This window comes from Heteronotia binoei, chromosome 5 (genome assembly GCF_032191835.1).
Source record: "Heteronotia binoei isolate CCM8104 ecotype False Entrance Well chromosome 5, APGP_CSIRO_Hbin_v1, whole genome shotgun sequence".
In the NCBI taxonomy this organism is placed as follows: domain Eukaryota; kingdom Metazoa; phylum Chordata; class Lepidosauria; order Squamata; family Gekkonidae; genus Heteronotia; species Heteronotia binoei.
The window spans coordinates 6,093,473-6,110,810 of record NC_083227.1 but is presented as its reverse complement, the minus strand read 5'-3'; the positions used below and the strand labels follow the sequence as shown (position 1 = coordinate 6,110,810).

The window sequence follows — 17,338 nt, the reverse complement described above, 5'->3', positions numbered from 1 at the left end:
GAGAGCTATGGCTGACTCAAGGCCATTCTGGAAGGTGCAAGTGAAGGAGTGGGGAACCAAACCCGGTTCTCCCAGAGAACAGAGCTATGGCTGACCCAAGGCCATTCCAGCAGGTGCAAGTGGAGGAGTGGGGAATCAAACCCGGTTCTCCCAGATAACAGCGCTATGGCTGACCCAAGGCCATTCCAGCAGGTGCAAGTGGAGGAGTGGGGAATCAAACCCGGTTCTCCCAGATAAGAGTCCGCACACTTAACCATTGCACTTAACCACTGCACCAAACTGAAGAGATGCAGACAAGGGAGAAGGGGGCACCAGTCCCTCTATTTCTGTTTGGGTTTACCTTAAGAATTTCCCCCTAGGGCAGATTGAGTCAATGAAATGAGAGGCTAAGCTCCATTCTGTTTTCTTTTCCATGTGACTGTCTGTGTCTCTCCTCCCCTCCAGAGAGACGCCTCGCCTCGCTTCATAGCCAAGTGACTGAATGGATCTTTCCACAGGCAGAGGTGGCCCAGGAGAAGGGGAAAGAGATGGAAGAGCAGAACACAGAAGGACCTGGAACTGGCAAGACAGCAAGGAACAGCTGCCATCCCATGCCTGCTGGGAGTGGTGTTGAATTCTGGGAAAGAACTGTGCCAGATATCTGTTATCAGCTCAGTGCAATATCAGATGTACATTGCCAATGTTTCCGGCAGTTCCGCTCCCATGAGGCCGATGGGCCCCAAGAGGTTTGCAGCCAGCTCCATGGACTTTGCAGCCAGTGGCTGAAGCCGGAGAGGCACACCAAGAAGCAGATCCTGGACCTGGTGATCCTGGAGCAGTTCCTGACTCTCCTGCCCCAGGAAATGCAGGGCTGGGTCAGAGGATGTGGGCCGGAGACCAGTTCCCAGGCGGTGGCCCTGGCCGAAGGTCTCCTCCTGAGCCAGGCAGAGGAGAAGAGGCAGGCAGAACAGGTGAGGGGGTTCCCTCCAGGTATGTCCAGTACCCAAGACACAGCTGCATGGAGTTACTTAGAATACTTTCTTTTAAAGTAGTTAGTTTGCAAGCTTCTTGGAGAGAGGTTTTTGCCAGTAAAATTCAGAAGGGTTTTGCATCTAGTTAGAGAAGAAGTTTAATTTAATTTCTTCTCTAACTAGAGGCAAAACCCTTCGGAATTTCACTTTAATTTGAAGAGCCCCGTGGTGCAGAGTGTTAAAGCTGCATTACTGCAGTCCTAAGCTCTGCTCATAACCTGAGTTTGATCCCCGGCGGAAGCTGGGTTTTCAGGTAACCGTCTCGAGGTTGACTCCGCCTTCCATCCTTCCGAGGTTGGTCAAATGAGTCCCCAGCTTGCTGGGGGCGGGGGGAAGTGTAGAGGACTGGAGAAGGCAATGGCAAACCACCCTCTAAAAAGTCTGCCGTCAAAATGTTGTGAGAGCAACGTCACCCCAGAGTCGGAAACGACTGGTGCTTGCCCAGGGGACCTTTCCTTTCCTTTCCTTAATTTAATTTAATTTTTAGATTTATACCCCGCCCTATCCCGCAAGCGGACTCAGGGCAGTTCACAACAAGGTACAGGAAGGGCTTGCTCCTAAATCGAACCCATTGAGAGCATTTTGCCATCCGAAGGCTTTGGCATCTGGTTGGGGAAGAGGTGTTGGACTGGCTTGCTCCCAAATCGAACCCTTAAGTGGCATTGAAAGCATTTTGCAGCTGAAGGCTTTTGCAACTGGTTGGGGAAGAGATGCTGAGCTGGCTTGCTGCCAACAGGATAAGCTCCATTCTCTTTTCTTTTCCACGTGGCTATCTGTCTTTCCTTCCCCTCAGAGAGAAGCCTCTTTTTATAGCCAAGTGACTGAAGGCATCTCTCCACAGTCAGAGGTGGCCCCAGAGAAGGGAAAAGAGATGGACGAGCAGGACCCAGAAGGACCTGGGACTGGCAAGACAGCAAGGAAAGATCCGCATCCCACCCCAGCTGGGAGTGGTGCTGAATTCTGGGAAACATCTGTGCCAGATATCTGTTACCCACTCACTGCCCTCTCAGATGTACGTTTTCCATGTTTCCGGCAATTCCGCTACTGTGAGGCCGATGGGCCCCGAGAGGTTTGCAGCCGGCTCCATGGACTTTGCAGCCAGTGGCTGAAGCCGGAGAGGCACACCAAGAAGCAGATCCTGGACCTGGTGATCCTGGAGCAGTTCCTGACTCTCCTGCCCCAGGAAATGCAGGGCTGGGTCAGAGGAAGTGGGCCGGAGACCAGTTCCCAGGCGGTGGCCCTGGCCGAAGGTTTCCTCCTGAGTCAGGCAGAGGAGAAGAGGCAGGCAGAACAGGTGAGGGGATTCCCTCCAGGTGTGTCTAATTCAAGCCACAATATCTCACCTTATCTTAACGTTTCCCTGCCAGATATTTGTCCATGTGTTAATAATCCAAATGGGCAGTTTAAATTTTAACAGCCTCCTTCAACTTCCTCTTCTACTCAAGCAGGGGTGGCCAAACTTGTTAATGTAAGAGCCACAGAGAATAAACAACAGATGTTTGAGAGACGCAAGACATGAACATCATATGTTTGAGTGCCACAAGAAAGCAAGGAAAGGAAAGAAGGCAAATAGATGGGGGTGGGGGAAAGGAAGCAACTTTAAATGCATTCTCCAAGCTGCCAGCTGGCTTGGCTTCACGAAGCGATTTAAGGAGGGAGATGCCCTCTCCAAGTTGGCCAATGGGGTGGTGGGCAGTGCTCCCTCTAAGCTGTAAGTGTGATCTAGCTCACAGTTTGGTGTAGTGGTTAAGTTTGTGGACTCTTATCTGGGAGAACCGGGTTTGATTCCCCACTCCTCCACTTGCAGCTGCTAGCATGGCCTTGAATCAGCCATAGCTCTGGCAGAGGTTGTCCTTGAAAGGGCAGCTGCTGTGAGAGCCCCACCCAACCCACAGGGTGTCTGTTGTGGGGGAGGAAGGGAAAGGAGATTGTAGGCCGCTCTGAGCCTCTGTCCTTGGAAGGGCAGCTGCTGTGGGGGCCCTCTCCAGCCCCACCCACCTCACAGGGTGTCTGTTGTGGGGGAGGAAGGGAAAGGAGATTGTAGGCCGCTCTGAGGATCTGTCCTTGAAAGGGCAGCTGCTGGGAGAGTCCTCTCCAGCCCCTGTCAGAACTTGAAGAACTTCAAACGAGGCCCAGGACTTCGTTACAAAGTATAGGTGTTTATTGAGAACTAAGTTCATGAAGGCACAGAATAACTCTGATAACGGGGTTAGCAGTGGTTACAACTTTATGCGGTTGTTACAGAAACAATAAAGTCAGTTCTCACACTTCCAGAGACACTTGTCTGTTCCCAGAGTCTGTTATCAAAGAAGGGAGGAAGGAGCCCTGCTGTGATGTCCTGAGCGGCTGTCTTCAAAGGACACCTGCAGATGACTCTCAGAGGCTATCTGTCATTCCTTCAGTGGTTACAGTTTGTTTGAAATGCAAAACGCTTTGATTAGTATCCTAGCTATGAGTACATAGGGTTAGTATCAACTTACAAAATGGAGTCAGTTAGGCTAACATTGCCAAGCTTAGCAAGCATGAAAAGCACAAGTTCTGACAGCCCCACCCACCTCACAGGGTGTCTGTTGTGAGGGAGGAAGGGAAAGGAGATTGTGAGCCGCTCTGAGCCTCTGTCCTCGAAAGGGCAGCTGCTGTGAGAGCCCTCTCAGCCCCACCCACCTCACAGGGTGTCTGTTGTGAGGGAGGAAGGGAAAGGAGATTGTGAGCCGCTCTGAGCCTCTGTCCTCGAAAGGGCAGCTGCTGTGAGAGCCCTCTCAGCACCACCCACCTCACAGGGTGTCTGTTGTGGGGGAGGAAGGGAAAGGAGATTGTGAGCCGCTCTGAGCCTCTGTCCTCGAAAGGGCAGCTGCTGTGAGAGCCCTCTCAGCACCACCCACCTCACAGGGTGTCTGTTGTGGGGGAGGAAGGGAAAGGAGATTGTAGGCCGCTCTGAGCCTTTGTCCTTGAAAGGGCAGCTGCTGTGAGAGCCCTCTCAGCCCCACCCACCTCACAGGGTGTCTGTTGTGGGGGAGGAAGGGAAAGGAGATTGTGAGCCGCTCTGAGCCTCTGTCCTCGAAAGGGCAGCTGCTGTGAGAGCCCTCTCAGCCCCACCCACCTCACAGGGTGTCTGCTGTGGGGGAGGAAGGGAAAGGAGATTGTAGGCCGCTCTGAGCCTTTGTCCTTGAAAGGGCAGCTGCTGTGAGAGCCCTCTCAGCCCCACCCACCTCACAGGGTGTCTGTTGTGGGGGAGGAAGGTAAAGGAGATTGTGAGCCGCTCTGAGCCTCTGTCCTCGAAAGGGCAGCTGCTGTGAGAGCCCTCTCAACCCCACCCACCTCACAGGGTGTCTGTTGGGGGGGAGGAAGGGAAAGGAGATTGTAGGCCGCTCTGAGCCTCTGTCCTTGAAAGGGCAGGTGCTGTGAGAGCCCTCTCCAGCCCCACCCGCCTCACAGGGTGTCTGTTGTGAGGGAGGAAGATAAAGGAGATTGTGAGCTGCTCTGAGACTCTTCGGAGTGAAGGGCACAATATAAATTCAATATCATCTTGTTTTTTAGCCTCTCGCTTACACATTTTTGCCTTCGCTCGGGATAAATGGCCCCAGAGCAAACTAATTTATACATTAGCCAAATTGTTTGCTCACAACTTTAATGCAAAGTAGCTCCCAAGGTAGAATATTTGCTCCACAGCTGAGATGGAGTATTGGTGTGTGTGTGTGTGGGGGGGGGGTTTCAGAGCCACACAATATGTGTGAAAGAGACACATGTTCTTCCCAAGCCACAGTTTGGCCATCCCTCTACTGGAGAATTCCTGATCCCTCCAATAAGTCACCAGGCCTGCTGATAGAAGGGTGCAGAGTCTGGGAGCGGGGCAGGATCCATTCCGTGGTCTCTCTTCCATTACATCCCTTTCCTCTCTCCTACTCTGCTGTTTCAGATGTGGGTGCCATCTGTGAAGCAAGAAGCTGCATCCCCTGAGGCTGAAGGGGCTTCCTTAGAGCAAAGGCAGAGTGTGAAGGAACACACACAAGACACTCCCTCCTGTGGTAAGAACTTGTCATACCTGGGTGCGATTGGAGCAACCTGTGAATTGGATGGGTAGAGAGTTCAGCTTAGGAAAAGAATTAAACACTTCTTCACATAACACACAGCACTCAGGGTCCACAAACTGATGCCAGAGAGCCAATTTGATGTAGTGGTTAAGTGTGTGGACTCTTATCTGGGAGAACCGGGTTGGATTCCCCACTCCTCCACTTGCAGCTGCTGGAATGGCCTTGGGTCAGCCACAGCTCTCTGATCTGGGAGAACCGGGTTTGATTCCCCCCTCCTCCACTTGCACCTCCTGGAATGGCCTTGGGTGAGCCAGAGCTCTCTTATCTGGGAGAACCGGGTCTGATACCCCACTCCTCCACTTGCACCTGCTGGAATGGCCTTGGGTCAGCCAGAGCTCTCTTATCTGGGAGAACCGGGTTTGATTCCCCACTCTTCCACTTGCAGCTGCTGGAATGGCCTTGGGTCAGCCAGAGCTCTTTTATCTGGGAGAACCGGATTTGATTCCCCACTCCTCCACTTGCAGCTGCTGGAATGGCCTTGGGTCAGCCATAGCTCTCTTATCTGGGAGAACCGGGTTTGATTCCCCACTCTTCCACTTGCACCTACTGGAATGGCCTTCGGTCAGCCAGAGCTCTCTTATCTGGGAGAACCGGGTTTGATTCCCCCCTCCTCCACTTGCACCTGCTGGAATGGCCTTGAGTCAGCCATAGCTCTCTTATCTGGGAGAACCGGGTTTGATTCCCCCCTCCTCCACTTGCACCTGCTGGAATGGCCTTGGGTCAGCCAGAGCTCTCTTATCTGGGAGAACCGGGTTTGATTCCCCACTCTTCCGCTTGCAGCTGCTGGAATGGCCTTGGGTCAGCCAGAGCTCTTTTATCTGGGAGAACCGGATTTGATTCCCCACTCCTCCACTTGCACCTGCTGGAGTGGCCTTGGGTTAGCCATAGCTCTCTTATCTGGGAGAACCAGGTCCGATTCCCCACTCCTCCACTTGCACCTGCTGGAATGGCCTTGGTTCAGCCAGAGCTCTCTTATCTGGGAGAACCAGGTCTGATTCCGCACTCCTCCACTTGCACCTGCTGGAGTGGCCTTGGGTCAGCCAGAGCTCTCTTATCTGGGAGAACCAGGTCCGATTCCCCACTCCTCCACTTGCACCTGCTGGAATGGCCTTGGTTCAGCCGTAGCTATCACAGATATGTCCTTGAAAGGGCAGCTTCTGGGAGAGCTCCCTCAGCCCCACCCACCTCACAGGGTGTCTGTTGTGGGGGGGAGAAGATAAAGGAGATTGTAAGCCACTCTGAGATGCAGAGTGGAGGCCAGGGTATAAATCCAATATCATCATCATCATCTTGAAAGGGATGAGACAAATCCATGGAGGACAATTCATAGAATCATAGGCTTGGAAGGGAAGGGACCTCCAGGGTCATCTAGTCCAACCCCCTGCGCATTGCACAATGACTCCTATTCCATGCGTAGAAGATGGTAAATAAATAAATCCAAGATCTCTGGTCAAACTGGTCTGATCAAAATTGCTTCCTGACCCCAAAGTGGTGGCCAGCAATGATGCCACCCTTCCTGCTCTCCTCATGATCTGCCTAATTCACAGGATCTTCATTGCTGTCAGATGGCCATCTAGCCTCTGCTGAAAAACCTCCAAGGAAGGACAACCCACCACCTCCTGAAGAATCCTAGAGTTGGAAGGGACCTCCAGGGTCATCTAGTCCAACCCCCTGCACAATGCAGGAAACTCACAAACACCTCCCTCTAAATTCACAGGATCCTCATTGCTGTCAGATGGCCACCTAGCCTCTGTTGAAAACCTCCAAGGAAGTAGAGCCCACCACCTCCCAAGGGAGCCTGTTCCACTGAGGAATCGCTCTAATGGTCAGGAATTTCTTAGAAGCATAGAATCCTAGAGTTGGAAGGGACCTCCAGGGTCATCTAGTCCAACCCCCTGCACAGTGCAGGAAACTCACAAACACCTCCCCCTAAATTCACAGGATCTTCATGGCTGTCAGATGGCCCTCTAGCCTCTGTTGAGAAACCTCCAAGGAAGGAGAGCCCACCACCTCCTAGGGAAGCCTGTTCCACTGAGGAACTGCTCTGTCAGGACGTTCTTCTTAGGGGCTGTTCAGACGCACAGTATAATCGGTTGTCGTTGCTGTTTCACAGCGGATTAAAAGCGGCTGATCAGACAGCTACATCTGCCTCCCGGTATTAACTCGTAGTAGCCCCTCCCCCAATCCTTCTCAGAACCGGAGTATTTTGTTACCTGCTCCTTTGCTGTGTTTTTTGAGTTCTCCGGTTTCACCTCATAGCTTCCCCTTCTGGATAGTTCCGCAGGGCCTGTAAGACAAGCCTCTTCCGGCTAGCTTATACCTAGTTTACGCCTAACTGATACAGGAAATTAAATGTAGCTTTACCAGTTTTCTATTACGCACATCGCTGTACTGTTTAATGTTTTTTAGGTCTTAAATGTTTTGAATGTTTTAAATTTTTATATTTAAATGCTAGTTTAATTTATGTTCGATTATCTGTTGTGAGCCGCCCTGAGCCACTTTTGTGGGAAGGGCGGCATATAAATAAGAAAGAAAGAAAGAAAGAAAGAAAGAAAGAAAGAAAGAAAGAAAGAAAGAAAGAAAGAAAGAAAGAAAGAAAGAAAGAAAGAAAGAAAGAAAGAAGGAAAGAAGGAAAGAAAGAAAGAAAGAAAGAAAGAAAGAAAGAAAGAAAGAAAGAAAGGTTGAAGGAGCTGGGGATGTTTAGCCTGGAGAGGAGGCGGCTGAGAGGTGATAGGATCACCATCTTCACGTACTTGAAGGGCTGTCCTGTAGAGGATGGTGTGGAATTGTTTTCTGTGGTCCCGGAAGGTAGGACCAGAACCAACGGGTTGAAATTAAATCAAAAGAGTTTCCGGCTCAACATTAGGAAGAACTTCCTGACCGTTACAGCAGTTCCTCAGTGGATATAGATAAGATTGGAATGTTGTTTGTTTGTTTATTTATTTATTATATTGAATTTATCTCCCGCCCTCCCCTCAAGGCTGCTAACAACAATTAAAACTACATAGAACATTAAAAACAATACACAATAAAATCGATTTCACACATTTTTAACCATAAAAACCAAGATGCACATTGATGTTTCTGAATAAATGTATATGTCCAATGGGATTGTCTATGCTGCGGGGCATTTGCTACCTCTCCTTAACCATTGAAGGCAAGTTTAAATAGTTCGGTCTTACAGGCCCAGTGTAACTGCGGCAACTCCCACAGAGCCCTGGTGTTTTCGGGGATAGCATTCTACAAAGTGGGGGATATTGTCAAAAACGCTTTGGCTCTAGTGGTGGATAATCGAACTACTTTCAGTCCAGGGATCTTAAGAAGACTTGACTTAGCAGTAGTCTGTGCGAAAAGGATCTAGGCGTCTTAGTGGATCATACGCTGAACATGAGTCGGCAGTGTGATGCGGTGGCTAAAAAGGCAAATGCAATTTTGGGCTGTACCCACAGAAGTATAGTGTCCAGATCACGTGATGCGATGGTATCGCTTTACTCTGCTCTGGCAAGACCTCACCTGGAGTATTGTGTTCAGTTTTGGGCACCACGTTTTAAGAAGGATATAGACAAGCTGGAACGGGTCCAGAGGAGGGCGACGAAGGTGGTGAGGGGTCTGGAGACCAAGTCCTATGAGGAAAGGTTGAAGGAGCTGGGGATGTTTAGCCTGGAGAGGAGACTGCTGAGAGGTGATATGATCACCATCTTCGTCCTTGAAGGGCTGTCCTGTAGAGGATGGTGTGGATTTGTTTTCTGTGGCCCTAGAAGGTAGGACCAGAACCAATGGGTTGAAATTAAATCGAAAGAGTTTCCGACTGAACATCAGGAAGAACTTCCTGACCATTACAGCGATTCCTCAGTGGAACAGGCTTCCTTGGGAGGTGGTGGGCTCTGCTTCCTTGGAGGTTTTTAAGCAGAGGCTAGATGGCCATCTGGCAGCAATGAAGATCCTGTGAATTTAGGGGGAGGTGTTTGTGAGTTTCCTGCATTGTGCAGGGGGTTGGACTAGATGACTCTAGAGGTCCCTTCCAACTCTGTGATTCTGTGATTCTAACATAAGCACATAAGAGAAGCCATGTTGGATCAGGCCAATGGCCCCTCCAGTCCAACACTCTGAGTCACATAAGAACATAAGAGAAGCCATGATGGATCAGGCCAGTGGCCCCTCCAGTCCAACACTCTGAGTCACATAAGAACGTAAGAGAAGCCATGTTGGATCAGGCCAATGGCCCCTCCAGTCCAACACTCTGAGTCACATAAGAACATAAGAGAAGCCATGTTGGATCAGGCCAATGGCCCCTCCAGTCCAACACTCTGAGTCACATAAGAACATAAGAGAAGCCATGTTGGATCAGGCCAATGGCCCATCCAGTCCAACACTCTGAGTCACATAAGAACATAAAGAGAAGCCATGTTGGATCAGGCCAATGGCCCCTCCAGTCCAACACTCTGAGTCACATAAGAACGTAAAGAGAAGCCATGTTGGATCAGGCCAATGGCCCCTCCAGGCCAACATTCTGAGTCACATAAGAATATAAGAGAAGCCCTGTTGGATCAGGCCAGTGGCCCATTCAACACTCTGTGTCACACAGTGGCCAAAAAACCCAGGTGCCATCAGGAGGTGATGGAGGAATTTGGCTTCCGTCCCTGTGCTTACGGGAGCATCTGGTGGGCCGGTGAGGAGAACAGGACGCCAGAGAGGAATGGAGGGTGTGGATTGGTACCCCCCAGGAGCTGTTCTCTCAAGAGCGGTTTCTGTCAGGGCTCTCTCAGCCTCTCCTACCTCACAGGATGTCTGTTGCGGTGAGAGGAAGGGAAAGAGATTGTAAGCTGTTCTGAGACCCTAAGTGAAGGGTGTGGTATAAATCCAGTCTCCTCTTCTTCTTTCCTCGAGGCTCCAGATGTCAAGTCACTTGTGGGCCAGTGTGACACAGATGTTTCAGGCCACATCATTTCCACCACCTCTCTCCCCTCCCAGCCTGACCAAGGTCTCACAGAAGTCTGAAATAAGTCAACAGCCTTTGTAATCCCGGAGGCTTACAGGTCCCAGAATTTAGTAAAAAGAATTTTAAAAATTGTCGCAAAAGCTTTTGAGAAACACAGCTCTTTTCTTCATTAAAAATTAGATGAGTGTACAGAGGGCCAGGTTTTACATCTCTGGGAAGGGGGGTGCGCGAAGCAAGGTACAAACAAACAAGAAAGTGCCCTCCTTTCCTCCTTTGTCTCACAGGCAGTGGAGAGATGCTGTTGAGTCACCATCTTTTCAGAGGTGTGGAAACGGCTGCTGCAGCTCCAGTCCAGGTAGGGGATCAGAGGGCACAGCCTGGGTACCTCCTCCTTTCTCAGGAGGGGTTTTGCTTCTTCAGTTTCTAGAAGGTTTCCAGGGAAGAGAGGGGCTGCATGCCACTCCCTTTACCCATCCCAAGCTTTACATCCTGTACCTTCCCAGATGACTCCCTTCCAGTGGGCCATCTTGGTATAATGGAGAGCCAGTTTGGTGTAATGGTTAAGTGCGCGGGTGTGATTCCCCACTCCTCCACTTGCACCTGCTGGAATGGCCTTGGGTCAGCCATAGCTCTGGCAGAGGTTGTCCTTGAAAGGGCAGCTGCTGTGAGAGCCCTCTCAGCCCCACCCACTTCACGGGGTGTCTGTTGTGGGGGAGGAAGGGAAAGGAGATTGTAGGCCGCTCTGAGCCTCTGTCCTTAAAAGGGCAGCTGCTGTGAGAGCCCTCTCAGCCCCACCCACCTCACAGGGTGTCTGTTGTGGAAGAGGAAGGGAAAGGGGATGGTAGGCCACTCTGAGCCTCTGTCCTTGAAAGGGCAGCTGCTGTGAGAGCCCTCTCGGGCCCACCCACCCCACAGGGTGTTGTGGGGGAGGAAGGGAAAGGAGACTGTAGGCCGCCCTGAGCCTCTGTCCTTGAAAGGGCAGCTGCTGTGAGAACACTCTCAACCCCACCCACCTCACAGGGTGTCTGTTGTAGGGGAGGAAGGGAAAGGAGATTGTAGGCTGCTCTGAGCCTCTGTCCTTGAAAGGGCAGCTGCTGGGAGAGCCCTCTCAGCCCCACCCACCTAACAGGGTGTCTGTTGTGGGGGAGGAAGGGAAAGGAGACTGTAGGCCGCTCTGAGACTCTTCGGAGTGGAGGGCAGGATATAAATCCAATATCTTCTTCAATATCTTTGCCTGGAATGTCCTCTGAGGGAATCTTCTTTTTCTTCCAGGGTCCCTTTTCCTTGGAGGAGGTGTCCGTCTCTTTCACGGAGGCAGAGTGGGCCCTGCTGGATCCGGACCAAAGAGCTCTGTACAGGGAAGTCATGCTGGAGAACTATGAGAATGTGGCCTCTCTGGGTAAGGACCTTTTATAGGCGCAAAAGGTGTGAATTCCGCCATTGTGATGAGGCATGAATCAAAACACTGAACAGCAATATGCCGTTTTGACTCCCTGTCACGTTCCTTGCCCAGAGGCAACGGTGGCCGGTGGTGTAGTTGTCACCCAAGCTAGAGAAGGGGTCCTGGACTGAGGTAAAGGTGGGATGAGAGGCCCTCAGAAAGACTCCAGAAGGGGCCGGATCGTCAGTTCTCTGTTGCCAGACTTTTCAACACTCCTTTCCCCTGGATGGGATTATGAAGATCTGCTCTGACTGTGATCCGGCAACGATCCGTCCCCCTTACACTAGTTGGGATTCTGTGCTTTGATTTGGACCTTTTATTATTTTTACTAGTAATAAGGCCCATTGTGGGGAGAAATACAGAGGGTGTTAAAATCTGCTGTGAGTGCTGTGGCCTTGGGGAGGGGGCTGTGGGGGAGGGAAAGATAGAGGGAGGCAAGGTATGTTGGGAAGGCAGCTGATGGGAAGGGAAATGGAGAAAGGGGGAAAATATAGGGTAGGTTATTCTAGCCCCCCCACCCCCCCCCAAAAGAAGCCAGAATGATAAGAGTACCTGTTGCAGGAAAAAATGTTACCTGGGTGTGAACTGGCAGAGACTGACCAAGAGAGAGATCTTGGGGTCGTGGTAGATAACTCACTGAAAATGTCAAGACAGTGTGCGGTTGCAATAAAAAAGGCCAACGCCATGCTGGGAATTATTAGGAAGGGAACTGAAAACAAATCAGCCAGTATCTTAATGCCCCTGTATAAATCGATGGTGCGGTCTCATTTGGAATACTGTATACAATTCTGGTCACCGCACCTAAAAATGGTATTATAGCATTGGAAAAAGTGCAGAAAAGGGCAACTAGAATGATTAAAGGTTTGGAACACTTTCCCTATGAAGAAAGGTTAAAACGCTTGGGGCTCTTTAGCTTGGAGAAACCTTGACATTATAGGTGACATGATAGAGGTTTACAAGAGTATGCATGGGATGGAGAAAGTAGAGAAAGAAGTCCTTTTCTCCCTTTCTCACAATACAAGAACTCGTGGGCATTCAATGAAATTGCTGAGCAGTCGGGTTAAAACGGATAAAAGGAAGTACTTCTTCACCCAAAGGGTGATGAACATGTGGAATTCACTGCCACAGGAGGTGGTGATGGCTACAAGCATAGGCAGCTTTAAGAGGAGATTGTATAAAAATATGGAGCAGAGGTTCATTAGTGGCTGTTAGCCACAGTATATATATGTGTGTGTGTCTCTATGTATTTGTGTATTCTCACCATTATTACATTATTGTATTGCAGTATAGTCTTAGTAATTGTTGGGCACTACAACCATTCGTGGTTGTGTGTTTATTCAATCCCCAGGTGGGGGCAGGGGATTCCCCAGTTTGGAGACCCTCCCCCTGCTTCAGGGTCATCCAAAAGGAGGTGGAGGAGAAATGTCTGCTGGGCACTCCATTGTTCCCTATGGAGACCAATTCCCATTGCGTATAATGGAGAATTGATGAACGGGTATCTGGGGCTCTGCAGGAGCTGTTTTTTTAGTAGAGGCACCAAACGTGCAGCATAGTATCCTATACCTCTCCTGAAAACACCTTCCATGTTTCAAAAAGATTGGACCAGGGGGTCCAATTCTGTGAGCTATAAAAGAAGGTGCCCCTATCCTTCATTATTTCCAATGGCAGGAAGGCATTTAAAAGGTGTGCACTCCCTTTAAATGAGATAGCCAGAACTCCCTTTGGAGTTCAGTTATGCTCATCACACCCTTGCTTCTGGCTCCACCCCAACGTCTCCTGGCTCCACCCCCAAAGTCCCCAGATATTTCTTAAACTGGCCCTAGCAACCCTAATAAGCGTAGAGGTAACACAAAAGGTGCTAAGTTGGAGCAGGAACATTGGAAAGGTTAGCCATTAGTTGCTAGCCAGAGATAGAAGGCATAAGCAATACTTTACCTATGAACCTATTGTTTTACCCATTCCATTGCTGGGTGCGTGGGAAGGACAGGGGTTTGCCTGGAGGATGCCTGTGTTGCAATCTTATGCAGTTAGACAAGCCCCCGGGCAAGTTCTCTGGTCTTTGCAGAGTGTCTTCACTTGGCCTGTTTCTGACAAGTAACTTCCCATTCAGCTCAGGAAATGGGGACCCCACTGCCTGTTGGGGTACTCCCATAAGGTAGCCAGCACCTCCTGGTTACAGCCCTTACCTGCCCTTCCAGGTACTAATGCTGTGTCTCATTTTGTTCCAGCAAAGGTTGATCAGACAAATGAAGAGGGTGAAGAACTTCATCCACATTTGCCAGATAAAGTTATTAATAAAGACTTGAAAGGAAATGTCAGGAATCAAGGCAGACCCAAGAGAAAGAAAGATAGCCGTTTGGTTGAGAAGAGAAATGGAAGAAAGCGTAATGTACGTTTCCCCAAGCACAATATAACGGAGATGAGTGAATACATTCAGTGTGGAAAAGACTTCATATATAAACCACAAATTCTTGTGAACCAAAGAATACAAAGAGTAAAGGAATTTGTTGCATGCTCAGAGTGTGGAAAGCGATTCAGTCACAGTTCCCATCTTCAGCGGCACCAGAAAACTCACACAGGGAAGAAACCTTTTGAATCCTCAGAGTGTGGAAAGAGATTCAGTGAGAGGAGATATCTTAAACAGCATCAGAGAACCCACACAGGAGAGAAACCTTTTGAATGCTCAGAGTGTGCAAAGAGATTCAGTGACAGGAGAAGTCTTAAACAGCATCAGAGAACCCACACAGGGGAGAAACCTTTTGAATGCTCAGAGTGTGCAAAGAGATTCAGTGACAGGAGAAGTCTTAAACAGCATCAGAGAACCCACACAGGAGAGAAACCTTTTGAATGCTCAGAGTGTGGAAAGAGATTCAGTGAGAGGAGATATCTTAAACAGCATCAGAGAACCCACACAGGAGAGAAACCTTTTGAATGCTCAGAGTGTGGAAAGAGATTCAGTGAGAGGAGATATCTTAAACAGCATCAGAGAACCCACACAGGAGAGAAACCTTTTGCATGCTCAGAATGTGGAAAGAGATTCAGTCGGAGTGGCAGCCTTCAACTGGATCAGAGAACCCACACAGGAGAGAAACCTTTTGAATGCTTAGAGTGTGGAAAGAGATTCAGTGACTGGAGATGTCTTCAACTGCACCAGAGAACTCAGACAGGGGAGAAATCTTTTGAATGCAGAGAGTGTGGAAAGCGATTCAGTCACAGTAGCAGTCTTAAACAGCATCAGAGAACCCACACAGGAGAGAAACCTTTTGAATGCTCAGAGTGTGGAAAGAGATTCAGTGAGAGGAGATATCTTAAACAGCATCAGAGAACCCACACAGGGGAGAAACCTTTTGCATGCTCAACGTGTGGAAAGACATTCAGTCGGAGTGGCACTCTTCAAAACCACCAAAGAACCCACACAGGAGAGAAACCTTTTGCATGCTCAGAATGTGGAAAGAGATTCAGTCACAGTGGCAGCCTTCAACTGCATCAGAGAACCCACACAGGAGAGAAACCTTTTGAATGCTCAGAGTGTGGAAAGAGATTCAGTGACAGGAGTTGTCTTCAACTGCACCAGAGAACTCACACAGGGGAGAAACCTTTTGAATGCAGAGAGTGTGGAAAGCGATTCAGTCAGTGTAGCCATCTTAAACAGCATCAGAGAACCCACACAGGAGAGAAGCCTTTTGAATGCTTCGAGTGTGGAAAGAGATTCAGTGACAGGAGATGTCTTAAACAGCACCAGAGAACCCACACAGGAGAGAAACCTTTTGCATGCTTCGAATGTGGAAAGAGATTCAGTCACAGTGGCAATCTTCAAAAGCATCAGAGAACCCACACAGGAGAGAAACCTTTTGCATGCTCAGCGTGTGGAAAGAGATTCAGTCAGAGTGTCAATCTTCAACGGCACCAGAGAACCCACACAGTGGAGAAACTTTTTGAATCCTCAGAGTGTGGAAAGAGATTCAGTCATAGTAGCAGTCTTAAACAGCACCAGAGAACCCACACAGGAGAGAAACCTTTTGAATGCTCAGAATGTGGAAAGAGATTCACTCAGAGTAGCAGTCTTCAACTGCACCAGAGAACCCACACAGGGGAGAAACCTTTTAAATGCTAGAGGGATTACAGGTCCTTGTGCAAGGTTCTTTTTAATTGCATGTAAAATTCACATTGTTAGATTATGTTCCAAAGCCAAATTTTTATTGCTATTTTATATGCCTTATTTCCTACTGTTATCTTACGCAATATTTGATTATTTTGTAAGTATTTTAGCTTTGTTTTTTAGCTTTTCTAAACTCTTTCTGATTTGTGCTGGTCATCGACCGTATTAAAATTGAACGAATGATGCTCAGAGTGTGGGAAGAGATTCAGTCAGAGTGGCAGTCTTTAACATCATCATTGAACCCACACAGGGGAGAAACCTTTTGCATGCTCAGTGTGGAAAGAGATTCAGTCAGAGTGGCACTCTTCAACGGCACCAGAGAGCTCACATGGGAGAAACCTTTTGAATACTCAGAGTTTGGAAAGAGGTTCAGTCACAGTAGCAATCTTCAAGACCATCAGAGAACCCACACAGGGGAGAAACCTTTTGAGTGTTCAGAATGTGGGAAAAGATTTGGTAGAAATGGCCATCTTCAGAAGCACCAAGGAACCCACACAGGGGAGAAACCTTATGAATGCTCAGAGTGTGGAAAGAGATTCAGTCAGAGTGACCTTCTTCAGGAACATCAAAGAACTCACACAGGGGAGAAACCTTTTGAGTCCTTAGAGTGTGCAAAGGGATGGAGTTGGAGTAGCACTTTTTGAAAAGAGCTAAGAATTTACAGAAGGAGAAACCATGTAACCCCTTAGCCCAGGAAAAGTCACAAGAAAAACACAAGCACACAGCACATAATGCATCAAAATGATATAACTTCTTGTATAAAACTTTAATTTATGGGAAATCTTATCCCAGCCAAGAGGAAACGTTACAGATGGTCAGACTACAGAAGGAGCTTTATCTGTGTCTGAAGCCCTCAGGGAGATCCCACAAGGGAGAAAGCAAAGGTGAAATAGATCTGCAAACTCTGCCAGCTGAAGTTGATCCAAGATCTGTCTCCTTTAGCAGAGAGGATTCCACACAAGGGAGTGTTCTACGTTTAAATGGCCTAAATTTGTTTTAACTTTTCATTGTGAGGCCTCACTCTAGGCCTTCTCTGCTTCAAGAGGTTGAAACATTTGTCTCTGTGCTGAGACAGGAACACAGGAAAGAAGTGCTGTTTCAGGAAGACCTTTCACATTGCCAGAATTAACAGCTGGATGCAGGTGTGATGGATCTTCTCCGGTACAATCCTGATCGTTGGGCTAAGGAACTTTGTCTAGGGTCCAGGAACTTTTAGTAAGACTTTGAAATACAAACGTTGTGATTAGTAATTTTTTTTTAAAGTTTTATTAGATTTCCAGAAAGAAAAAGGGGGAAGTGGAAATAGAAAAGCAATATGAACATAGTCCATTCTGCAGGTCAATACGTCAATAGAATAAAATATTTTTACAATATTGTTACACGCTTAACATCGTATCTCCCTAATCTATCTAAAATATTATAAGGATTGTAAGTGTTTGTTTAAATTATCTGTTTTGGATTATATTTCTAATATATATAGTAGAAAATAGAAATAAAAGTTCACACAAGTAGACCTTAAGTATCTAACCACACATGTAACTTCTCCCAATATTTTCTTGCTTCTTCCTTGGATTTCCCGGCAAGTAACTGAGATAAATAGTCCATCTCAGCTGTCTCCAGTATTTTCCCCATCAGCTCCAATCTCGTAGGAATTTCCTGAGGTTTCCATTTCTGTGCAAGTAAAATCCTAGCTGCTGT

At 48.5% G+C, this 17,338-nt stretch overlaps 2 protein-coding genes across 2 annotated transcripts in view; both read left to right on the top strand.

Moving 5' to 3' along the window:
* LOC132571595 (zinc finger protein OZF-like) overlaps positions 1 to 17,338 on the top strand; it is a 388,663-nt gene that overhangs the window by 37,911 nt on the left and 333,414 nt on the right. The gene's annotated exons all lie outside the window — the stretch shown is intronic.
* LOC132570914 (oocyte zinc finger protein XlCOF6-like) lies at positions 1,793 to 15,595 on the top strand. Its single transcript, XM_060237551.1, has 5 exons — positions 1,793 to 2,304; positions 4,927 to 5,035; positions 10,325 to 10,395; positions 11,313 to 11,439; positions 13,710 to 15,595. The coding sequence occupies exons 1-5, from the start codon at positions 1,882 to 1,884 to the stop codon at positions 15,593 to 15,595; spliced, it is 2,616 nt and encodes an 871-aa protein (XP_060093534.1). The 5' UTR covers positions 1,793 to 1,881.

What these genes read in the sequence shown, in the direction of transcription:
- LOC132570914 (XM_060237551.1), top strand. Translation starts at nt 1,882, where the DNA reads ATGGACGAGCAGGACCCAGAAGGACCTGGGACTGGCAAGACAGCAAGG. An exon ending in AGAAGAGGCAGGCAGAACAG is followed by an intron (nt 2,305 to 4,926) that starts GTGAGGGGATTC and finishes CTGCTGTTTCAG; the next exon opens with ATGTGGGTGCCATCTGTGAA. An exon ending in TGAGAATGTGGCCTCTCTGG is followed by an intron (nt 11,440 to 13,709) that starts GTAAGGACCTTT and finishes ATTTTGTTCCAG; the next exon opens with CAAAGGTTGATCAGACAAAT.